Source organism: Mus musculus, chromosome 9, assembly GCF_000001635.26.
Source record: "Mus musculus strain C57BL/6J chromosome 9, GRCm38.p6 C57BL/6J".
In the NCBI taxonomy this organism is placed as follows: Eukaryota; Metazoa; Chordata; class Mammalia; order Rodentia; family Muridae; genus Mus; species Mus musculus.
Window position 1 is genome coordinate 88680341 of NC_000075.6, and position 26072 is coordinate 88706412.

The 26072-nt window shown below is 42.1% G+C and overlaps 1 protein-coding gene across 9 annotated transcripts in view; it reads right to left on the minus strand.

Annotated features, from left to right (window-relative positions):
• Positions 1-5289: 5289 nt before the first annotated feature.
• Positions 5290-26072, minus strand: part of Mthfsl (5, 10-methenyltetrahydrofolate synthetase-like) — a 34691-nt gene continuing 13908 nt past the window's right edge. For 2 of the 9 annotated variants that reach the window (XR_379391.4, XR_870749.3), the window contains 2 exons: positions 23586-23796; positions 8265-8645 (listed from right to left, as the gene is read on the minus strand). Coding sequence is in view for 5 of the 9 variants with exons in the window: in XM_006510730.3 (XP_006510793.1) it covers positions 8413-8645 (233 nt within the window). In the remaining 4 variants the exon portion in view is untranslated. Of the gene's footprint in view, positions 8646-13540; positions 13794-13919; positions 13993-23585; positions 23797-26072 lie in introns of those variants that run through there. The other 7 variants (NM_001128601.1, NM_001359992.1, XR_870748.3 and 4 more) reach the window with 6 other exon arrangements.

Consider the following 26072-nt stretch of genomic DNA (forward strand, 5'->3'; position numbering starts at 1 on the left):
TGAACAGCCTTGTCTTGTGCCTAATTTTAGTGGAATTGCTTTAAGTTTCTCTCCAATTGTTTTGATGTTAGCTGTGGCTTCTTGAATATTGCTTACTTAAATTTAAACTACCATTTGGGATTACATCTAGCTACTCAGATGCAAACCAACTGTGCAGCAGCATTTGGGATCTTGTGCAAGATGCAGACTTTCAGGTCACACCTGAGACAATTCACATTTTATGCTGACTCCCCTATGAACCTCATATCAATAAAGTTACTCTTCACTTTCTGGAATATTGTGGTGCCTCTTTGAATGTCTCTGTTTTGTTCTATTCCTATTCTAATTTAGAAAATTGAGCTCTTAGAGTTCTTACAAGGCATACTAAATGTGAATGTAACTGGCCTTACTGGTCTGGAGTGGACGGTGTGATAATTGCAACCTGGTTGGAAAACACCCTTTGGGCCTTATTTTGTAATCAACAGAACTGCAGTAAAGGCTGTTAAGCAGGCAGGGGATGTTTTATGGGTGTAGTTCTCACAAGCACCGAAGAGAGCTTAAGGAGATAAGTAATAAGTAATAATAAAAAGCACTGATAAGAAATCTCTACAGTCGACTGGCTCTAATTAGTATATATAGTCCAATGTATACACATATGTATTGGAAAAGAGGTTCATCTCATCTAATGCCACATTTGAAGGACAGCAAATATTTAGGCAATACAGCAGTGTATTTATTCTGCAGTGAGCTTCCATGGGCACATCAACCCAGATCTTCAGGACAATTTAGTAGTCTTAATCTCTAGGCTTGAGGGGGAAAGACCACATCCTTGAATTGTAATTCTAAAGAGGATTTTTCTGTGATCAACCAAGTACTCCCCATTTACAGTATGGTCCTTGCATTTCCACTCGCAACTGAAAGCTCTGAAAGTGTGCTTTTAAGTATATCACATTTATTTAAAAAGCATATTACCAGCATGTGAGCATATTTTGTCCAATTGCATTGGGGTAGTCTGTTGTCACAACAGACCAGAATGTTAAAACAGGAAGTACTTGTGACTGATGGTAGGAAAAAAGTGGGGAATTTCAAAGAAATTCCAGTTTCTATTACTCTACTCCTGAGAGTCCTTTGATGGAGTTCACAATTTAATTCAATTAAGTTTTCCAAGAAGTTAAATTAAGACCTACATCAGCCACTCACCCTGCTTTTTTGAAGGTTCCCTGTCTGGTGTTACTTAGGATTTGTGCTTAAAGGATACAGACAAGGGAGGACTGTTTAGCCACTTTTAGCCCATTGAGACATAATAGTTTCTACATGGATTCCCAAGAACAAGGACTTACCCACTGTACTGTGTAGTCTCTACTAGATCAACCGTCCTAAAATAGACAAATGCCTTTAAAAGGTTCCGATGAGACAACAGCAGACCAAACATCAGTCATCAATCACAAAGTCACAGATGAGCAGCAATTGCTGATGCCTCAGTTTCTGGAGCAAGCTGTTCACAAGCTTCACAAGAAATAAACTTACATTTTGCCAGGAAGTCAGCTCAAAAAATTGAAAGGATCACAAAGATTTTTCCCAAGTGTGGGTTTGTGCCTCTGTGGTTCACGGAGGCTTTCACATCTAACACCCACAGTGACAACTGTGACATTTACATCTCTGGAGAAGCTACAAGGGAAGACAATGAAGGCGAACTCACCTATTCAGCAGTGTATGGCATCCTGAGACGCCAACTTTAAAGGCTATGAAACATTGTTCATTAAATACAGTGGCAACTACTTATACATTTAAAAAGTGTTCTCACTTAGAAGAAAAAGACAAAAAATAGCATGCTGTTTAAAAACTACAGATTCATCATACCAAATCAATGTGAATGAAATAGAAACAAAGCAATGAGGGGAAGACAGATGCATCCTTTTGTCAGTGAGCATCGCAGGAGGACACACAGAAAACACAGTTGACAGGCTGAAAACCTCAATGAAAGTGTAAAGTGTCCAGAGCTCGGGAGGTAACTCAGTCTGTAAAGTGTGTGCTGCACAAGAGCAGCCTTCTTGCAATGGAGGATCTGGGGAGGTAGAGACAGGCAATGCCTGGTGCTTGAGGTTAACCATCCTAGCCTTCTGTGAGCTTCTGGCCAGTGAGAGACCCTGTCTGAATACAAAACATGGATGGCTCCTGAGGATCAACAAACATTTGAAGTTGACCTCTGATGTCTACATACATGTACACACACATGCAACACACACACAGAGAGAGAGAGAGAGAGAGAAGAGAGAGAGAGAGAGAGAGAGAGAGAGAGAGAGAGAGATAAAATCTGTATTTCTCAAAATACATTAAAAGTTTCCAATCCCTGCTGGAGTGGCTTCTTTGACATGACTCAGAGAGTGGCATTCATTCAATGAAGGACTAACATTTGCAGGGGAGAAATGCCCAAGTGAGACAGGCTTCACTGATGTGCATTTTATAAAATCACATTTTAAAACAAGTAAAATATTCCCAACTCTTTGTGATATGTTGAAAAATTTCTGACTTTTATAGGCTATAGTGGTAACTGGTCAATTACTACCTAAGCAAATGTTTTCAATATATAAAGAGATGCAATTTGAATTTTTCAGATAAATGGCCATGTGCCATCAAAGACAGAGATGAAACCTACTTTCCAAAGAAGTGTTGTGACTGAAGGTGTGGTTCCTAAATAGAATCCTGGCCTAGCATTCATGAGGCCTTGAGCTTGATCCATGACAGGTAGAAGAAGGAAAGGAGAGGAGGGAAGGGAAAAGAGGAGCGAGGTAAAGAAGTAAGGAAGAGAAAGGAAGAGAAGGAGGGAAGAAGGAAGGGAGGAGCAACAGGGTGTAATGAAAATGCCTTTTTGCCATGACTTTATATTGTGTAATTGAATTAAAAAACCCATGTGACGCGCATACACTTTCATATTTACACAAGTACAATAGGAAGCATGTTTTTTCTAACTTAGTTTAATACTTTTTAAAACTTTTCAATAATCTGTGATCTTAGTTATTAACAATGTGGATGGTTCACATTTAATTCCAGCAGGTAGAAGCACGTGGTTCTGTGAAAGTTCAAGGCCAGCCTGGTCTACACAGTGAGTTCTAGGCCAGCCTGGGCTCCATAGTGAGACCCTGCCAAAAAGGAGAAGGAAGAGGCAGAGAAGATGGAGAAGGAAGAGGAGTAGGAGATAGAGGAGGAAGAGGAGGAGAAGTAGTCATAGGTGTCCTGTGATATACAACATGGGCAAGCACTGCCAGAAAAGGCTTGGATCCAAAAATACATTTGATTTTGAATCAACTTTCAGTCCTTGTACATTCAAAACACTTTAACCTTTGCTAATTTGTGTGTGTGTGTTTGTGTGTGTGTTGTGATCCCTACACTCAGTTATGCAACTCCTATAGTTTAAAAAGCTTGTTGTGGTGTGAACATCTGCATAGATAGGAAGACTATAAGAAATGAGTGGCCATCTGGTCTGTTATAGAGAGTTTCTACACAGTAGAATGTAGTGTCTTAAAAATTCAAAGCCAGGGAGATGGCTCAACAATTTAGCAGCCTGTCTTGCTCTTCTAGAGGAGCCAAGTTCAATGAGGCTCACAACTTCAAAACCACATATAAAGCCAACTCCAGAGGATGTGATGCCCTCTTTTGGGGTCTGGGTCTGCAGGCATATGTGCTCATGCATGTACAGATCACACACACATATATAGTAAACAACACACACATGCACATCCACACACATATGGTAAACACACACATATGTATGGTACACATACAGCCCAGACCTCATCAGAGAAGTTGATGCTGTAGATGATGATTAATACAGTCAGTCACAACTGTTCAAAGTAGGGAGAATGAATGCCAATGGGTTGCTCAGCATGTTTCTATATCTCACCTCCTCCCAAGGCCCAGACACCACTGCAAAAGAGAAGAAAGATTTAAGAGCCAGAAGCCGGAGGGGCCCAGAGCAAACAGTGCCTTCTGGATGACAGGACAGCTGCACTCATGTACTCAGAGCAGCTGTGGGCAATTTCACCAGATGAAGCCAGTCAGCATTCTAGCATGGAGAAGCGATTGGTGAGCCTCTACCCATCATTGAGGAGCTATGGGCAGTTGGGGGCTAATGTGGGAAGGAGAGTCAGTTTTCTTTCTGACATAGTAATTTAACTTCAACATGCCTCCTTTCCCTTTCCCCTCTGTACCCTCCCAATGGACACAGGGCAGCATTGAAGCAGGTCCATTCCCTCATCAGGAATTATTATTTTCTGGTGGGGTCTGGACTGGGTCTTGAAATGATTATAAACTTCTCAGAGAATGTACTTTTAAGAGCTATAGGCTGGAGGAAGACTTAAACATATACCTATTAAATACAATGTAAGCAGCTGGAAATCAGAAGTCTCTACAAGAAACACATACATGCCCTCATCCCCCACTCTACCCCCGTATACATACAAAATTTTAAAATCTGGGGCCAGGAACTGTTTCTGCATGAAGCTACCCATGTCTCAGTATATTTAACCAGTTCTTTAGGCAGGAAAACATTGAGATTAAATATGAGTTATTCTTAACCACTGACTACAACTTCATATGGTTCTAGTTCAATTAAACACAGTTCTATAAAATACGTATCATGCACCTCTTTGTGGTTCTCATGGTTTCCAGCCCTGGTTCCTCCCTGGTTAGTGGGTTCGGTTAGTACCTGATTACTAGTTCTCCTCTATATAGGTGGCTCCTTCTGAGACTCTCTTCATTCTGAAAGTGTAAACTTGGATACTTTCGCATTGCTGTGACAGAGTATCCGCCAAAAAGAAAAGAAGAGAGGAATGGCTTGGTTGGGCTCACAGTTTCAGAGGGTTCCAGCTCATGAAGGCAAGGTAGACATGCTATAGAAGTGTTACTCACAGCAGGAGGGGGCTTCATCACAGCAGATTAGGAAGCAGAAAGTCAGAAAGGAACCAGGGCAGATCTACCTCCAATGGCCTACTTCTGCCAGCTAGGCTCTGCCTCCATAGGCAAACAATGCCATCCCAGAGGGAACCATTCAGAACATGAACCTGTGGGAGCACTGCAGATTCAAATCCTAATCCATGATGTCCTACCCTGTGCTGCTCATTCCCCGGGTCATAGATGTCCTAATCTACATACCTAATCTACCTACAGTGTCATCGTACCCTGCATCACGGGGGAGGGAGTGTCGACCTCCCAGTACCTTCACAGGAATTCCACGGTGCAAGCTTGGTCACACAGAAATGGCTGTCATTTTAGGGGTGTGTGTCAGGTGATATGCTCATTATTACCAAAATATCTGATAAGAAACAACTATAGGAAGTATTTATTTTGCCAATATACAATCCATCAGAGCATCCAGAGGCACCCACAGTCAGGAAGCAGAGAGCAATGATCATTAGTATGCAACTCATTTTTCCCTTCTCATTTGGTCCAGGATCCCACCCCACGAGACAGAGTTACCACATATTGGGTACGTCTTCCTGTTTGATTAAACCTTCCAGGAAGCACCCTCATAAACACACCCAGGGACATGTTTCTGTGGTAGTTCTGAATCCTGTCAGGTTTACAAGATTAACCACTACAGGGAGAGATCATATGGCTTGTGATTGTTCTGAATCTTGAATGCCCAGCAATTTCTGGCAAGTCATTTGTCTATTCTAACTACACCTGGCTCTTACATGCTCTCTTTTAATACAAGAATAACATAGGTTGAGAAAGCAAAGCTTTCTCGACCTACAAGAGCCCTGTAATGTTAGGATGTAACTATTTCACACCAACAGTCATGCCAGTTATAGTAACACTTACCTTATCCCTGCCGGTGAAGTAACTCTGAATAAGATTAACCAGTATACTAATGGCATCATAGCTTGTAGTAATTCCATTTCTTTTTCATTTCTCTTTGCATATTCTAAATTGTACAGATCAACTCTTAGCCTGAATTGACATTTTAAAAAATATATTTTTTTACCTTTGTGCACAAAATATCAAACTGTATATTTTTATGTAAAAAACATTAGATCTGTGTTTAAAGTGAAGTAATTGTACACATATTCTGTTTACACTTTAAAAAATGTTACCAAACACTATCAGTCATCTACTGAAGACAAGAAGAACTTAGAGCCTCGTGAAGGGACAGACATGGACATTAGTAACTGCTCCATAGGACAATGTGATAAATAGGCAATGGCCACAGAAAGAGAAGAAAGAGGATCTAGAGTTGGCAGGAGGGGAGCCAAGGAAGACCTCCTGGAGAAACAAAGCAAGGACAGAGCCCTGAAGATGCCCAGCAGTTCCCAGGACAAAAGAAGCCAGCATTGAGATGCAGGAAAACAGGCTTGCACTGGGCAGAGGGCCTGAGGTGCTTGCAGCACTCATAGAAAGACATAGAGGGGAGAGGGAAGAGATGGTAGAGGAAGGGGGGCCTTACAAGGGATTTCTCCCACAGTGGAAGGCATCTACTTGTGAAAATGTCTCCAAAAGACTTTGATGTGGATTGTCCACACTAGATTTATGCCTTATCAGATCATCCCTGAAATGAATTGGAGGCAAAAGAAGCTAAGCACAAAGCCTGCCTATTGAGCTGAGAAATGCTGAGAGTTGAAGAAATTAGGAGCAGGAAGACAGGAAGGAGAGAGCAGATGTAGACCGCATCCCAGAGGCAATGCCAGCAGGAGCTAGTGACAGGCTGCAGGTGGAACCAAGCAAGCAGACATGTCCAGGAAGACCCCTGAGTGTCTTGTGATAACCAAATCTTTCCCCTCAACAAAAGTACCTCTCCCTAGCTGTGAGACCATCTGGCAATGTCCGGTCCGTGGCAGCTTCCATTTCCAAATGGAACCCACGAATTCACAGAAATGCTTTCTTATATAAGTCCTCAGGGCCAGAGACCAATCACTGGATCAAAGTATGCAAACCACAAAAGATTCCCATCCATTCACCACATGAAGCTACAAAGTGTCACACACAAGACTTCAAGGTGAGTAAATGAAGCCATGATTAGGTGGTATAATAATATTCTTGGGGAATATTTTATCCATACCAAGTACTGCCAAACCAATTAATAACAACTGAGTCTCCATATGCCAGAGCAATCAGGCCTATGACTGCATATTAAGAAATCGTGCCTCTTATATCCAGAAGATGCCCCAACAGGTAAGAAGGACACATGCTCCACTATGTTCATAGCAGCCTTATTTATAATAGCCAGAAGCTGGAAAGAACCTAGATGCCCCTCAACAGAGGAATGGATACAGAAAATGTGGTACATCTACACAATGGAGTACTACTCAGCTATTAAAAAGAATGAATTTATGAAATTCCTAGCCAAATGGATGGACCTGGAGGGCATCATCCTGAGTGAGGTAACACATTCACAAAGAAACTCACACAATATGTATTCACTGATAAGTGGATATTAGCCCCAAACCTAGGATACCCAGGATATAAGATATAATTTGCTAAACACATGAAACTCAAGGAGAATGAAGACTGAAGTGTGGACACTATGCCCCTCCTTAGATTTGGGAACAAAACACCCATGGAAGGAGTTACAGAGACGGAGTTTGGAGCTGAGATGAAAGGATGGACCATGTAGAGACTGCCATATCCAGGGATCCACCCCATAATCAGCATCCAAACGCTGACACCATTGCATACACTAGCAAGATTTTATTGAAAGGACGCAGATGTAGCTGTCTCTTGTGAGACTATGCCGGGGCCCAGCAAACACAGAAGTGGATGCTCACAGTCAGCTAATGGATGGATCATAGGGCTCCCAATGGAGGAGCTAGAGAAAGTAGCCAAGGAGCTAAAGGGATCTGCAACCCTATAGGTGGAACAACATTATGAGCTAACCAGTACCCCGGAGCTCTTGACTCTAGCTGCATATATATCAAAAGATGGCCTAGTCGGCCATCACTGGAAAGAGAGGCCCATTGGACTTGCAAACTTTATATGCCCCAGTACAGGGGAATACCAGGGCCAAAAAGGGGGAGTGGGTGGGCAGGGGAGTGGGGGTGGGTGGATATGGGGGACTTTTGGTATAGCATTGGAAATGTAAATGAGTTAAATACCTAATAAAAAATGGAAAAAAAAAATCGTGCCTCCATTCACACCCAATTTCTGTTTCTCTAATACTTATAAATATTTCATCTAAACTAAAAGACAGAAAGGTCAACTTACCATCTTGACACCAGAAAGCTAAGCTGAAAACCATGCGGTTTCCACCTCCATTTGCATTAATATTCTAATAATTTCTATTGATTTCTAAATAGGATTTTATATTATTTTATTTTTACACTTAAAATCACAACCCATATTCACTTTAATGTGCCATTTTGATTCATTTTGACAAGAGAAAAATATACATATGTTCTTTACACCGGGACAGAGCAGTAAGTGTAGCCGTCGTTGTGTAACTTAGGATGCTGGGGAATCTTCATAAAGGACTTCATCTACCTTCATGTCATGCTCATCCACTGGGATCTGGGGACAGATCTGCTCTTTAAAAGCCAAAGCCATGGTGTAGGGCTTCACTTCCTGATGCTGTACACAGCGCTTCAGGTAGGTGTCATAGTACCCCTTACCCCGCCCCAGCCGGTTGCCATCTTTGTCAAACCCGAGGCCAGGAAGGAAGATGAGGTCAAGTCCACCTGTGGAAAACAGAAATGTACTTGGAGCATCAATGGTTACTTCATGACTGCTTCAGGATAGCATGTTATTTCTATTAACATCAATCATTTTCCCATTTTTAAAAAGAGTATATATATATAATCCTTGTGTAATCATGAAAAAAAAAACAAGTTAGACAAAGGAAATAATTCTTCAGCAACGTTGTTAGTCCTGCATCCATCCTTCTGCAGTCCTTTGGTGTGCCTCTATAGAAATGGCAGGTTCTTAGCCTTGTCCACATCAGTGAGAGGACGCTGTGGGCAGACCTCAGACCTTCCTTTAACTCTAGCATGTAGCTGATTCTCCACACCTCTCTGGTTCGGGAGCCAGTACCCTGGGATCATGACAGATGGAGGGATGTGAGAAGGCCAGGGAAGACAGAAAGGATGGAGCTATTCCACAGCTGTTAAGAGTATCATGCAGTCCACAAGGCCCACTCCTCTTCCATTCCCTCCCACTGACAGGCAAGGGTAGGCTCAGACTTAAAGCTTAGGTGTGGGGTGAGCACACTGACAGCACTGCTAGCATGGCAGACCATGGCTGGAAGCCAAGGGCTCTCAGCTCAGGATGCTAGAAGTAGGATGTTCTGATAGAATAGTGCTGGCATCAAGCAGCTGATGACCTCCTATGAGGTGAACCCCATTTCCTGTTCCTGCCACGTACATGTTCACCTTGCCTGCTGACTTCCCACACTGAAGAGCTCAGGTGCAGTCAGACCCAACCCGCTAAGCCTGCCTGCCTATTCCAAGGCCTGCTTGCTCAAAACAATTAAGAAAGTGATGTCATTGATCTTTCCTTTCTATCCCCGCCCCATTAATTTATCTCTATAGGAATGGACAGTGTCCTGTGCATTTGGACCTTGCTGCCAAGGGTCTTCTTTACCTTTGAAGAGCAACTAACTTAAAGTTCCTGCCTTCTAAACCTGTAACACATATATGTCCTATGATTTCTGCCTCTCCACATGTGAATAGGTGTTTTGTAAAATCTTCAGAGAGGACACAGAGTCCTTGCCTTCAAGAGATGACAGTTCATTTAAAATAACATGTAACATCAGGCTAAGATGACATCTCTATCAACTGTCCCAAAGCTACAGAAGCAAAGGCTCTAGAGACTCCAGTAGAGAATAAGTAAATTTAGCTGGGTGAGAAGTCCTGGTCATCGGGTATTTTGACTTGACATGGGCTTTTTAAGAACGTGTCAAGAGTCAAGTTACATCCTGGAAGCCAAAAGAAGGGTAGCAGGATAGTGCGCAGGGAAGGGGCAAGCGGCAGTTTCGTATGGGGCAGAAAGACCGGGGCAAGGAATAAGAGATGACAGGTGTGCACTTTTCTCCAGCAGTGGAAGAACAAATGCCAGGACGAAGGTACATGGAATTCTCAAAAAATTAATAGTGGAACTACCATAAGATCTAGAAACCTTGCTCCTAGGTGTTTATCCAAAAACACTGAAATCAGGATCTCAGCAGATCTTTACACTTCCATCTTCATGTTGAAGTGTACCCAATAGCCCAAAGGTAGAACAGCCGAAATGTCCACCAGAGTAACAACTGATCAAAACAAACAAATAACCAAAACCATGGCACATGCATATGGTAAGGTATTAATCTGCCAGAAAATTGAAGACAATTTTATAATAGTGGATATGGATGAACCAAGAAGACACTGTGCTAGATGGAAAAACAATCATATAAACACACACACACTGTATAACTCCACTTATACTAGGTATCTAGAAGAGTAAAACTTTTATAAACAGGAAGTAGAATGCCAGTTGTCAGGGACCAGGGGAAGATACTATTAGATAAGCACAGCGTCTCATCCAAGCAAGATGGACAAGCTCCAGCAGTCTGTAGGACACTGTGTTTATGGCCAAAATAAGTATACTCTAGACCTAAACTTTTAAGAGGGAACATCTCATATGGGTTACTAGCTAACATAATAAAAAACAAACTATACAAGCAAAGCAACAAAAAGGTACGGCAACAGAACAGCTGGGATATTCACCAGCGCCGACTCATACAGAAAAAAGGCAGAATTCTGGAGCCATCACATTCCTGCTGGTGGAGGAAGAGACCAGAGAGAGAAACAGTCAAGGAAAGCCATTCTCAGCCCTCACGCTGGGATCAAGTTTGCTGCTGCTCCTACTCCTCCCTGGGCTTGGTCTGCTTCTCCCTAGAGTCTGTCTTGTAGAGCTGAGTGTATATGTCTCTGTCGACTCGGCTGGACAGCAATTTTCCTTGCAGGCCATAATTTTTTCCAAGCCATCCTTCATGCTTGAATTTTAATAGATTGCTAGAGCACAAAGACCCCCAAAAATGAGTACATTATCTTCAGACAGATCAATCCTGGCATGGCACCTCCGACTTCAATAACTCTAAGGTATATATATATATTTGGATTAAAGAAGTGACATTATGAGTAAATATATCCTCACATGGCCACTAGTTAAACGTGAAATTCTCTAGCTATTAAGCAGAAGTGAGAATGGCCTTCTGGCCATTGGGTAACTCAGGGACCTGAAACTGCCCTGCAGAGGTCCTGGCATTCTACCTGGGACTCAGGCCTTTGAGTCCATGCCCATAGAACTGCTTCCACCCAAATCCCTTCTACTATTTGTGCACTTGACTGTGGCCCCAGTTCCAGTACCTAGGACTTTGAAAGTCCTTTCTGGTATTTTCCCACTTCTGCTGTTTAGATCTTAGTGCTTTTCTGAATGTATACTGCATTCCTTACTGGCTTCCCCCATCTGCTGTTGCCCCTGAAGTTCTTTCTGTGGCTTGCCACCATCTTTTCTTCCTTTCTCTTCTCTTCTGCTGCCTGATACATGCGTGAGTACACACACACACACATACACACACACACACACACACACACACACACACACACACACACACACACACACCACATACACGCACATACACATGCACAACCTTACCTACCCTACCTACTTACCTATCTGGGACTCTTGACATTTCCATAACAGTACTTCTGAATGTCACCTTTCCCCAGTGAAGAAATCAGTGGGACAAGTAAATCAGGTGTGGGCTCAACAAGCTTCCCATGCCACATATACTAGAGCATGACCCCTAGACACACCCTAATGAACCACAAAAGCGAAGTTCAGTAGGAAGAACAGAAAAGCCTTCCTTCTTCACCCATATTCTTCCTACATGATTTACAATCAGCAAAGGCTCATTAACAGAAGACATTAGCACAGTGCCCACCATAATCCTGATTTCAGTTAACCCTTCCACTCTTGTCTCCCAAGCCTGGCTGGAATGAAATGTAACCAGAGAGCTAACGAGCTCCACTCATCAGGATGGCAACAAGACCTTCAGGCAGAGGTCTCTGCGGGTCAGTCAGTTCTTCTGCACAGCCACACTTTATTGTTTATTTGTTCTTCCTGGGGAAGGTGTAGTTCCACATTTCTCTTGCATTCGAAACTGCAAAGCTACCCTTTGGAAAACTGCACCAGTCTTATACCATACATTTGTTCACAGTCTTTCTTCTTCCCCTTATTTGGTATTGCTCTGAAAGAACAGCCTCCTCTGAAGGCAGCTGGTAAGGGGCAAGGACCATGCTATTTCCTAGCTGTGGGATCAAGGGTGAGTAGCCTTCCAGTCTGTGCTTTCGACATTACCACCTGCAAATCTGCTTGTTCGCCTGCTGTCACATTAAATCAGATCATGCTTATGAGCTCTACTGCTAAGTACAGTCCAAGATAATTGCATTTATTTCTTTTTTTTCTTTTTTTTATTACGTATTTTCTTCAATTACATTTCCAATGCTATCCCAAAAGTCCCCCCCACCACTCCCCTACCCACCCATTCCCATTTTTTGGCCCTGGCATTCCCTTGTACTGGGGCATATAACGTTTGCCTGACCAATGGGCCTCTCTTTCCAGTGATGGCCGAGTAGGTCATCTTTTGATACATATGCAGCTAGAGTCAAGAGCTCTGGGGTACTGGTTAGTTCATAATGTTGTTCCTCCGATAGGGTTGCAGATCTCTTTAGTTCCTTGGATACTTTCTCTAGCTCCTCCATTGGGGGCCCTGTGATCCATCCAATAGTTGACTGTGAGCATCCACTTCTGTGTTTGCTAGGCCCCGGCCTAGTCTCACAAGGGACAGCTATATCACCGTCCTTGCAACAAAGGCTTGCTAGTGTATGCAGTGGTGTCATCGCTTGGAGGCTAATTATGGGATGGAACCCTGGATATGGCAGTCTCTAGATGGACCATCCTTTTGTCTCAGCTCCAGTCAAAATGGCTAAGATCAAAAATTCAGGTGACAGCAGATGCTGGCGAGGATGTGGAGAAAGAGGAACACTTCTACATTGTTGGTGGGATTGCAAGCTTGTACAACCACTCTGGAAATCAGTCTGGCGGTTCCTCCGAAAATTGGACATAGTACTACCGGAGGATCCAGCAATACCTCTCCTGGGCATATATCCAGAAGATGTCCCAACTGGTAAGAAGGACACATGCTCCACTATGTTCATAGCAGCCTTATTTATAATAGCCAGAAGCTGGAAAGAACCCAGATGTCCCTCAACAGAGGAATGGATACAAAAAATGTGGTACATTTACACAATGGAGTACTACTCAGCTATTAAAAAGAATGAATTCACGAAATTCCTAGGCAAATGGTTGGACCTGGAGGGCATCATCCTGAGTGAGGTAACCCAATCACAAAAGAACTCAAATGAAATGTACTCACTGATAAGTGGATATTAACCCAGAAACTTAGTATAGCGAGATATAAGGTACAATATGTAAAACATATGAAACTGAAGAAGAACGAAGACCAAAGTGTGGACACTTTGCTCATTCTTAGAATTGGAAACAATCACTCATGGAAGGAGTTACAGAGACAAAGTTTGGATAATTGCATTTATTATGAGAATTTCTCCTTTGAATTAAGAAATATGAGGCACTATTTCTTGAACTGGTGGAGAAAGGAATGAAGTTCCTCTAGAACTCCCAGTGAAATTGAGCAGAGCTTCTTACTTAAGTCTTCCCTTAGAGCTGACTGATGCATGTACTCCTCCTGCCTCAGGCTTCAGCCAAGAGCAAGAAAACTAGGAAAGCGCAGGTGAAGAGCCAGAGTTAGGTGTGTTGACTTTTTTTTCCTATAAAAAGCCAAGGGGTAAATAATTCAGGCTATGAGACACTGTGAACCATAGGTCAGTTTTGTACTGTGAAAACAGCCATAAGCAATACTACATATATATGAATAACTAGCTATGCTCACTTACTAAAATAGGTAGAGGACCAGACTTGATCCAGAGGCTACAGTTGCCATCCTGTCATGTGATATAGAAGGAGTTTCTGAAATAAGAACAGAGGTCAAAGGTGGACAGGGTAAGAACAACATCCCTTAGAGATGGCAAGAAGGTAACTGTTACAGTAAGGGACACACAGTAGATGGGAGCAAGCAGAGCTGTAGGGACACACAGGGGATGGGAGCAAGCTGAGCTGTAGGGACACACAGGGGATGGGAGCAAGCAGAGCTGTAGGGACACACAGGGGATGGGAGCAAGCAGAGCTGTAGGGACACACAGGGGATGGGAGCAAGCAGAGCTGTAGGGACACACAGGGGATGGGAGCAAGCAGAGCTGTAGGGACACACAGGGGATGGGAGCAAGCAGAGCTGTAGGGACACACAGGGGATGGGAGCAAGCAGAGCTGTAGGGACACACAGGGGATGGGAGCAAGCAGAGCTGTGGACTCTTCACCAACAAAAGGAACCCTAGGAAATAGGCTTTTAGAGAAGACAAAAGGGGACTTTATGCATGCTTCTATTCACCATAGTTCTGAGGATCTAGCTCACCGCTGGGAACATCATTTTCATTATGATAACAGCGATGTCTCTGACAACACCCTGAACACAGACTCCAGGGACAGAGGTCTCCAGGATAGAGCCTGTTCAGCCACTGGACTGTCTCTGCACTGACCCTGAGAATGAGTGATGGAGCCCAAGAAATACACACAGCCCCTGCTCTGGGTTCAACAGGCACCATTCTTAGGATTCTTTTCCTCCCTTTAATTCTCTTTATCTTGCAGTTCTTGATCTTATCTTCTATACACTCTCCTTTAGGAGATTCGAAAATATGACTTAGTGCAGTCACCTCTCTGCACTAGGGCCAGGATTCTCATCTTGTGGTTCTGCTTGTACCATTCCTCCAGAAAGTTCAGCTGATTATCCCACTTCCTAAAATGCAGGCTTCTTCCTGGCTCTCCCTTGTTCAAAAGCATTTAACAGGACTGGGAATACAGCTCAGGTACAGAACGTTTACGGACTGTGAAAAGTCCTATGTTTAATCTTCAGCACTGCCTGAAAACAGACATGGTAAACCATATATGTAATCCCGGCCTGTAATTTTAGCAGGAGAATCAGGAATGCAAAGTCATTATTGGCTATATAGAGTTCAAGGCCATCCAGGGTTACATGAGAACCTGTCTCAAAAAACACCAACAATTACAAAAGAAAGGAAGGAAGGAAGGAGGAAGGAAGGAAGGAAGGAAGGAAGGAAGGAAGCAAGCAAGCAAGCAAAAGAAAAGAAAAAAATCCAAAAAGTGCATTTAGTAAGCATATCACCTTTAATGATAACATCCAAGATGTCTTTACTTGTCTATGCAAAACCTCCCCTAGTCTCCAGGTCATTATCCTCCACATCCTTTCCGTTGTATTCCTGTGGCATCAGTTACATCGATGGATCCATGTCTCACAAGCCCACTTGTGACTGTCTGCCTGGGTATCTGTGTTCCAATCCCAAGGCCACCTCATCTGATATAGCAATGGTCATATAACGAGCCTTACTTAAGCTGCCATGCAGTTCTTTTGTCAAATCACTATGCAGTAAGCAGCTCTTGCCCTGGAGTCCAATAAGCAGTGGGAATCCTTCCTTTCTTTTAGGATTCCTTATAGCTCAGCTCTCTCTAAATGGAAGGATGAGAGTGAAGGACCTAATGACAGCCTGTGGCTCCTGACCATATCCATGTAGTCACCTGCTTTGATTACTATAGGAGACACCTGACTCTGAACTACAGAGCAGGGTCAAGAAGAGCAGGGTTCAGGAGCTAACATTGGAGTAATGTCCACCAATGCCCAGCACTCTCCTCTCCCCTAGGAATAAAAGTGGTGAAGAAAATTGCTACATCTATAGGCAGGCAGGAGGAGGGTGCAGACTGCTCTTCACACTGGAAAAGCAATTCAGAGAGCTCAAAGGATTCTTTAGAGTCACACAGTTCAAAGAGGGAGGTCAAGATTCAACATCTAAGCGGTCTTCACTGCTAATGGGTTCAAGTGTGGCTGTGCAAAAGGATGGGAGAAGCAGCCACGGGACAACTATGTTAGAGCCATGACAAATGCGAAAACACAGCTCTCCCCTCAAAAGGAATAAGGGATAAATTACTCCAAAGCCAAGTATCAGTGATCCTGAGCCAGGAATGTGGAGTCAAGCTATGCCAAACGCCATGTTCAGGTGTATGGAGGTAAGAGTTTTGTGGAGAATTTATTAATTAGAGAACAAAAGAAGGTCATAAGTCAAGGCATTTTCCAAATACATGGTGGGAGCATCAGATTGGCCAGTGACAGAAAACCTGGGGAATTAGGAATAGGCTTCAGGTGGTATCTGGTGACACTCCTAGCCTTTGGGTTGGTGCAAGCTTGTAGTTTGTTAATACATTGTTACAAAAGGATTTCACTGGGCAATACTAATTGAGTTATAAATCTGCAGCATACCAACTCTCCACAATGACATAAACTCTAAACTTTGTAGAATTCTTGATACAAGTGAGGATCTTTGTAGAAGAACTTCACTCAGTCCCCACCATTTTACTGAGAGATGGGCTGTGCAGGCTTCTAGACAGGCTACCAGGTTGAACTCTTAGCACTATCACATATCAACTATGAAACATCAATCAAAACCACCTTCACCTAAAAACAAACACATTATGATGGCAAGTGTCCCTAATGTAGTAACATGAAATGTCAACTTAACGGCTGTATGCCTACTCTTGAAGTCATACAAGTGACTGCAGAGACTCAGACATGTCCATCAACCATGCTTTCAGGACACAAAGAATTGGAAATCCCAAACAAGACACAGTGCCAGTACCTCATGACAGCTCTTGTGATAAACTCAGAAATCAACAGAAACTTTGAACTCATACTGGCTGTGCTAGAGCAGACTGACATAGGATGCTTGCTCCTCAAGGGGAAAACAATGAAACACACATGAGATAATAAACAAAACCAATTATGGGTTGCAATAAGACACAGTCCACTAATGATTTCAGGTATAAATGGTTTTGAAAAAAATTTTTCTGGTCTAGCAAGATGGTTTAGGTGCTTGCCATCAAGCCACATGGTAGGAAGAGAACTGACTCTCCCCAAAATTGTTCTCTGACTCCATACAACACACACACACACACACACACACACACACACACACACACACACACAAATGCAATACAAATTAAGAGAAAGAGAAACCCATAAACCCAGGAAGAACTAATCAACTAAATCACCTAATGAGAGCAGGTAATTAAAAATATTTACATCTCAAAGGCATTTTCACTCTGTCTCAACATGTACCAGCCTTTGGGAATCTTAGTGTAGAATCATATACATCTGAAGACAGGATGGCCCCTGACTGCTCACTTTGACATTGTTAACATTCTTGCTTTGACACGGGCACCAAAACTTGTATCAAAATACAGAATCAACATTCATCACCAGGGCACTAGGCCAACCATACAACACCAGGTAAAATGTACTCCTGGGTATAAGGGGACATTCTGCTAATGTCATGTGGATCACAGCATGAGAGTCTATCTATGCCTTCCATGAAAGCCTAAGTACATTATGAATGCAAGGCTTTATTTAATCCCATGAACATTGTGTTTAAACGAAGGAAGTAGTTACAGTCATGGACTGGGATCCATGAGATTTTCAGGGTTTTGTATCCCTGAAGAAATAATTAGATCAGGGCCATATATGTATAGTGGTAGAAATGGCGACCATGACTTCAGGCCAGCCAGCATCTGCCTTCACCCACTTTTGTGCATTTGTCTGTTACATGTCTCTTACAGGGGAAGAATTTCTGTGTTTCTGCCAAATCACTTCTCTCATGTAAACCCTGATGTCTCTCTGTGCCCTAACCTTCTTCTGCAGTCAATGGAGACAAGGATTTAGAGTCTTCTGGGCAGAGCTGAAACACAGAAGAAACTTGAAGTGCATATGGTATAAGTGCGAGTGTTTCTGCACAACAGCTTCTACCCTAGCATAGCAGCCTAAAAATTCCCAAGGCCAAAAGTCAACCTAAGATGGCCTGTGAAAACAGTCCCCTTCTCTCTGTAATGCCTGTGCCTTCCTGTGAGTCTGCCCCAGGAAGGATACATAGAAAAGTAACAGCCTCTGAGATGAAGAACTGGGGAACAGAAGGGCCTGCGTGAAAAGGGGACCGTACACCTTCACATCACTCCTTGTGAATATTTATCACATGGAACACAGAGCCAGAAATGTGAAATTCTCTTAAATATCAACCTTCTGTGTGAATGCAAGAGCATAGGAGACTAGCAACCAGTCACGTGCACTGGCCTCCATACAGATCACTGTGTAGACCCCACAACAACCAAGGGTTGTTAGAAACTTCTAAGTAACTGAAGCTCTCCTTGAAACCCAGCTTCTTCTTAAGACGGGACAAATACCAACTTTACAAAGTGACTAAGTAAATACATAAGGAAAGAATGTCAAAACTTAATAAAGTGTTCAATAAACGAAGGATTCTCTTACACTTATGGATATGAAAAAATGCCTATTCTTTGTTGACTCTTGATTCTTTTTTTCTTAAAAGAGTTATTTAGACTTTTGCACAAACCCCATCCAAGAGCAAGCCTAGCTCTCTACCACCACCTGCTGTCTGCTAGAAATGTACAGACAGGAGCCATCTACAAGAGATGCTCCAGCCAGGAGCAGAGCGTGAGCCATGCAGGCTCTCTGAAATGGTGGCTCTAGAAAGATGTGATGGGAAAGCACTGTGGCTACAAAGCACCTTTCCTTGTACAGAGGATCCTCTGAGAAGTTTCTATAAGGAAATCAGGACCAATGGCACTGATACTTGATGCTCACTGTTAGTTATACTGCCCACTTCACAGACACATCCTTACATCACCTGCCCACACACCCCACAAGACACACTATCATCTGCTTTCTCCAAATGGGAAAATCAAGATTCAAAGACAGAATGTAATTTGACAAAGTCATATAGCCAGTGATGTCGAGACTCCAGGGCTGGGAAGGATGAGAGCCTCTTGCTGGAGGATAAGGCAGACAAAGAATATATACTAAATCTGCCATGGAAGCAAGCTAAGTCACATGGAATACAGCATCTATACTAGTCAGGCTTGGGCCACAGTGTGCACAGATGGCACACAAACTGAGAAAAGAAACTCATGAAAGGGGCCAGTAAAAGGACTGGCAACTTGTAAGTAGTAACTGCTAGGGAACACTGGCCATCCAACATCTTAGGCTGTGGGAGTAGGGAGAGTATGTCTATGGTGCCAGCAGGATGGCAGCTGGAACGGCTGCTGGGCAGGAGTGGGGGCACTGCACTAAAGTACAAAGTGTTAACCCTCCAGCTCACCCTTTAGTCTGTAATGTGTCACCCTTTATGGGCTTATAGCAATTGTTAAGTGAAAAGGACTGAGTCCAGTAAACGCTAACAAACATATCCAGCAATGTTTGAACATGGTGAGTATTAGTAGTTAGTTCTGGGCATGGAGATGGGTTGTTTTTAGTTTTTACTTTATGTCTCATCTTTATGATCAAAAAATACTGAGTTTTTGTTAGATTTATCTGGACAAAAATGACTGTCCCAATGGTGTAATGGAGTAGAGATGACTTTGACCCATAGCCATGGTAGCAAAATAAGAACAATAATGTAATGAAAGCAAGTTTACGGTAATGGTAACAGAGCTATTCCCCCCTTCCCTCATAGAAGGAGTAGAAGGAAGACTACAGGATCCTCATCTGGGATTCCGGCCATTACTCCTTCCCACAAATCGGTTGTGAGTGCTCTCAGGAGATGCTGCAGTATATAACAAGAGGGGAGGTTAACTGAAAATGGAACTCTGTGACAGAGTCTGCACACCATCTTCTGTGATGGGGTAGGACTTCGCAGTGATGCAGCTGTTGCGTTTGGGGGCTACCCACTCTTCTGAAAGTAACCCCTTACCCACGTTCCTATAAACAAACTCATGGGTTTACCATGATGGTCTAGGGTGGATTTATTGTTACGGCTACATCTGGGTTAAGTTATTGCTGTTTCACACCTTCCCAAGGAAAGTTAACACAAAACAGAGCACACGTATTTCCTTTTAGTAAATGTCTGTGTGTGTGTGTGTATGTATGTATGTATGTATGTATGTATGTATGTATAGTGTGCTTGCATGTAATATATGTGTGTGTTTGAATGCTCTAAAATTCTAGTCTTAGGACAAAACTTCAAAGCATGTTATTTTCTTAAGCACTTAAAAATGTAATTATATCTTGGTTAACACATTATCTGAAAATATGATATGATATTAAGATAACAAGTAACAATAATCCAACATTATTTGATTAGACAGCATGACCATCTCTCTATGCCTCTGAACAGCAATCGTAACTATATATGAAAGATACATAGCTGGTTGCCAAGAGCCAAAGTGGGAAGAGGTGAACCAATTCTGTGTGGGTGTGGGGAAAAAACAGTGTACAGCTATTTTCTTTTAGTAAATGCATATACGTATGTATGTATGTATGTATGTATGTATGTATGCATGTAATGTATATGCGTATGCACCCCTTCAGGCACATTTTGTGCACCTAAGGGTATGCCCGAGAAGGACATCTAATGTTCTCTCACTCTCTGCTTGATTCTTCTGAGGTAGAGTCAAGCACGAGGGATCCTCTGGTCTCCACATTCCCACAGCACTGGAATGGCATGCCTGGCTTTTTTCTTGGGTGCTGGGAAGTTATACTTGGCTATACCTGAGGCTTGGGAGGCAAGCACTCTTTCCCACTGAGCCATCTCCAAGGCCTCAGATTCTTCAACTACACCGGTTTGAACCCACAGCCTCCCCACCAAATATGATTATAAAGATTCACTGGAACCCAGCCACACCTTACTTTGGCCACTAAAATGGAACAACCAGTCCCTGAACATGCATATCAGCCACTAAGGCCCAGATCCTTACTACCTGCTCTTTCACAGTGAAGAGTGCCAGCCCTTGCCTTGGACATCTCCCTTAGGGCTTAAGGACAGAGGAAAATCAATCCTTCAGTTCATCCTATCTTAGAAGATTTAAAAAGAATATTAAGGAAGGGGAAGATCAAATTATTTTCAGTACAAAAAAAAGTTCAGAGATGGTATTATCTTAATCCAAATGGCATTCCTTTGTGTTATTTTGGCACTGAGTTTGGGGGAGACACACTACCATTCATAGTCAAATGAATGATATTCATGTATTTTATTGTCCAAACAGGAAAATAAAAGTGGGAAGAAGTGAAAGATTTTCCTATGCTTTTTCTCTAACTTGAGTCTCCTCTGGTTATGTAACGTTAAAAAAATAAAAGGAAAGAAAGAAGAAAGGAAGGGAGGAAGGGAAGGATAGAAAGAGAGAAAGAGGGAAAGAGGGAAAGAAAGAAAAAGGAAGGGAGAGAAAAAGAGAGAAAGAAAACTTCAATTTCTCAGATGTATTTCAAATCTAAGTTAAAGATTCTTACAACTTTAAGGTTAACTTTTTCTGTGTGACATAATCGAGAAATAAGCAGAGAACCACAGAAAGATAAGTTCTGCGCAACCCCACTTACGCATATGTAACGCAGTCAAATTCAGAAAGGAAAGATCACTTCTCAGCCTTTTGGCTAAGATCAAGTGCAGAAAGGAAAGAAGAACTGTGGTTGCCTGGGGCTGGGGCAAGAGTGTCATCTCTCAGTGCACAGTTTCAGGTCCCCAAATGGAAATCTTAAGAGAGCTGTTGCACAGCAGAATGTTCTTAGCACTGCTGGACTGGGTGTTTCAGAAAGGTAAATGTGCACTTTATACTACATGCTTCTCTACAATAATAACGAGAAACAACTATGATAGGAGAGGAAGAGAAGAACTGGGGCTCTGGCAGAGTGAGTGGTTCCCTGGCCCGTGTAAAACCACCAGCATCAGCCACAGGCATCAGGAATGAATCAATTAAAATGTGCCTTACTCTAGAGCAGTGGTTCTCAACCCATGGGTGGCAACCCTTTGGGATGAATGGAATGACCCTTTCACAAGGGTTACCTCAGGCCATTGGAAAACAGATATTAATATTATGACTCATAACAGTAGCAAAATTGCAGTTTCGAAGGAGCAATGAAAATAATCTATGGTTGGTGTCAGCACAGCATGAGGAACTGTATCAGAGGGACTCAGCATAGGATGGTTGAGAAGCTCTGCTATAGAGTAATGAAGAGCATCTCTCGTAGGTGCAGGGTAAGTAAGGGTGCCTTTGCAGCTCTCTCTATCTATCTACGTTGTACACAAGGAGCTCACAAAGTCCTTATTCTAATCAGTTACAGTGCTGCCCAGTTCCCCAGCTTCAGAGTTGAGCAAGAAACGGCTCGATGGCTTCCACCACTTCTTTTACCCAGATGTTTGACACTTGAAAGCTGGGCAGTCTCTCTAGGTAAGCCAATGCAACTAAACTCACAGTCTGTTTCTCCTGCTTGCCCTTCTCTTGCATGTATAGGAGGCCTCAGAGCTTACTGACATGAGCTATGTGCCATCACAACTCCAATTGCTGTAAATCCAAGAAAAAGGAAGTCAGTGCTTTGACATAGTATCACCTAGGTCTCTATCATCCTTTCCCACGATTCATGTGTGTTATTTTCACTCCAGCTAGCCTTGCTATCTGTTTCAATACGCCTTCTTCTGGTGGATAAAAAACTTTCATCTCGAAACCCTTAATACACCATAAAAGCAGCTGACAAGAAGGGAAGGAGAAAAAAATTCACAAAGCTTTTTTATTTATCAGAAATTCAATACAATCAAGTCAATAACTAGTCATTATTAATAATTCTATAAATATGCTAGCCTCATCCAAGGAACTATAAGAACATGGGACAGGTATTTGCCAACAAAGTACTAACAACTTGCTTAGCTAAAACCACACCCAAGAAGTTGAGTGTAAGGAACACCTAAACCGTAATAGATGGAGTAGTACATGTGCCAAGGCAATAAACAGAAAGGAGATCATGGTACCCCACTGACAAGTGCTTAAGTCCAGGAAAATGACATTAAGGAAGTGGGTGCTGGAATAACAGAACTTACAGGGGTCTGGAAGAGGGACTGCAATGGCCTGTGCTTCAAAATAAAATAAACAAAAGCACAGATTTGGGGAGATTGCCATATGTTTGGGGACAGTGATAAGTGCCTCTCAAAAAGAAGAAAGAACTAAATGGTTTGTATGATTTTGCTCCAATGCACTGGATAAGGCTATGAGTGGACAGAATGTGGGAATCATTCAGGTGTCACACAAGTACTGGCACTGGTGTCACATGAGCTCTATGGTCAAAGCAAGCACAGAATGGTTTTCAAAGGTCACTTTCCCATGTAGCAACCCCTTCTCCAGCTAGCTGCTTTCAGATACTGGTAGCATCTTATTCATCATGACTGAACTGCTGTCTGCACACCCAAACAAATGGAACAGCATTTGCCTCTTTTTCCTCCATAAGTGGGGCATCTACTCTGGATTATCCTTTTTTGATCTCCATGATTTGGGTACCTATTTTTAATCAGTTCTGAAAATGGAGAGTCTTAGAAACAAAAACACTTGGCTTAGCTTCACCGTTCACTGTGTGACGTTGATGAATCGTTTCCCACAGAGGCCCATTCCCTTACCTCCAGGTAAAAACCTGACTTGGGTGGTCTCCAGCTGACCCCACTTCAGTGATTAAATGACTAAGGAACACACACATGTGAAGACTGTGGACGAAGGCACTGCTTTAGTCTGTACATCTGCGAAACACTGACTCTGCTGGGCTTGGAGAAAGGTATGCAATTCATCCAACACAGCCTCGAGAAATCCAGTTTGCACACCTCCTTTTGAAAACTGTTAATCAAGGATAAACATTTTTAATAAAACCAAAGCATCAATGTTTGCTTCCATGAAATTTAAGAAATAATGTACAATGATAATAATTCTGAAATTCCTTCAGAGATTCCTATTCTATTTAAAAACTTGAGACTATGCTGGTATGTTTCTCTATACAATAGGGGAAATAACACTTTATTATATAATGGAGTAATCAGCTATGGTGGCATGTGTTTAATCACAGCTCTGGGGAGCCTAGGGTAAAAAGAATGGTGACTCCCAAACTAATCAGAGCTATCTAGTAAAACAAACAAATAAACAAAAAAACCTAATATTCCCTCTGTCTCTCTCTGTTTCTCTCTGTCTCCCTGAATATATGTGTGTGTGTATACATTACATAAGAAGTATATACATACTATATAAGAAGGAAAAGCCCACCTTTAGTATTAACAAGTATAAGCTGGCTAAAATCACTTAACAATACACTAAAGGAACTGTGCAGAGTAAGGTGAGAGGCACATGGACTCATGGAAGATACTATGCTAAGAATTCTGTTGACTCTTTGGACCTGTTTTTATCTTATTACCCAGTAATCCTATTCGATATACCATCTTTACAATAAAAATAAAAAAGTTTCTGACAGAAGAACAAATATACCAAAACATTCTTAGTAACTCTTTAAAACTCTTTAAAAATTGAAAATGTAAAAAATTATTTTATTATTTTTAGTTATGTATAGGCATGTGCACATGAATACAGATGCCAGGTAGGCCGGAAGAGGAAGTCAGATCCTCTGGAGCCAGAGCTGCCTGATGCAGGTACTGGAAACTGAGCTCAGATCTTCTACAATAATATTACCTTCTCTTAACTGCCAAACCAGTTCTCCAGACCCAGAAAAATGTAAATTTCAAATCCACCAGAATGTTCACACAGCTATGCTGAGACATTTAGGGGCAACTCTCCATTGGGATGCCCATGGCTACACTTGGGTATACACTGTCATTGTCCTAAGCAAATCTGTCTCTGTCTGTCTCTCTCTCCCCTTCTCCCGCTCCACACCACTCTTTCACCACTAGTGTTTAAATGTATATTAAATTTTTTTCTTAATAAATTCCAACTCTGTTTCGAGTTGTCCATCCTGTCCCTATTTCCACTGACGAAGTCAAGCATCCTGACGTCAGTGGAGGGGAGAGCCCTGAGACGGAGCCACAGACGGAGCCAGAACAGAGCTTTGTCTTCTTCCTCCTGTGGCTGCTGCCCGATTAGGTGACGTCACTTACAAGCCCAGGAAGGAAATTCAGCTGAATATACAGCAACAGAGCTTGCTTTGTCCCTTAGACAACAAGCAACAAACAAAGCAAAAAACAACAACAAAAAAAAAAAACCCCAGAGTATTTTGCAAGTCTACAGAACTCTAACAGGAACTGACCCACCCTACACTGGCCCAGCACCACCCTAGAATCTGCATAGATATAAATAAGAAAAGGAAAATTCCAGATTTCCCTTATATATAAGTTTTGTTACCATTAAAGCCAATGAGAGGTAAGAGTTTCCAGAAGTTACTTGCAGTGCGGACAGCTAACATTCAACCACTGCCATCATTTCCCTTCTTGCTTACCTCAGATGTGATGGCAAGATCTGCAGAAGCCATTTCACAAGTAGAAAAGAAATGCCAATAAAATGGTAGCCTATACTCTCATGCATAAAAATAGGTAATAAATATGCCCCCTCCTCTTTCAAACTGGATTTCACAAGATTTCTGTTCCTGTTAGAATAAAATGTCATTACCAACAAAACTGTAATAATCAAATATATTAACCTACAAAGAAAGTTTTAATAAATTCCAAAAGTTCTAAAGTATTTGTGTTCAACCTTCTTAATGTTGTGACCCTTTAATACATTTGCTCATGTTGTGATGACCCATAGTCATAAAATTATTTTTTGTTGTAACTTCATAACTGTAATTTTGCTACTGTTATGAATTATAATGTAAACATCTGTGTTTTGCAGTGGTCTTAGGTGGCCCCTGTGAAAGAGTCATTTAATCCCCAAAGAAGTCGTGACCCACAGGTTGGGAACTGCTTCCCGAGGGCAACAGATAAGAAAATGGTTAGGATGTTTAATAACATTTAATAACTTTAAATATTGCTTGGACCAATGAAGCATTTAATACCATTAAGATAAAACAGATAACAATGAGTCCAAAACATTTATATTAAAATATTAACTATTTTTATATTTGTACTAATATACAGGGAGGAATGAAAATAAAGGAATAAGGAATCAGAAAGATG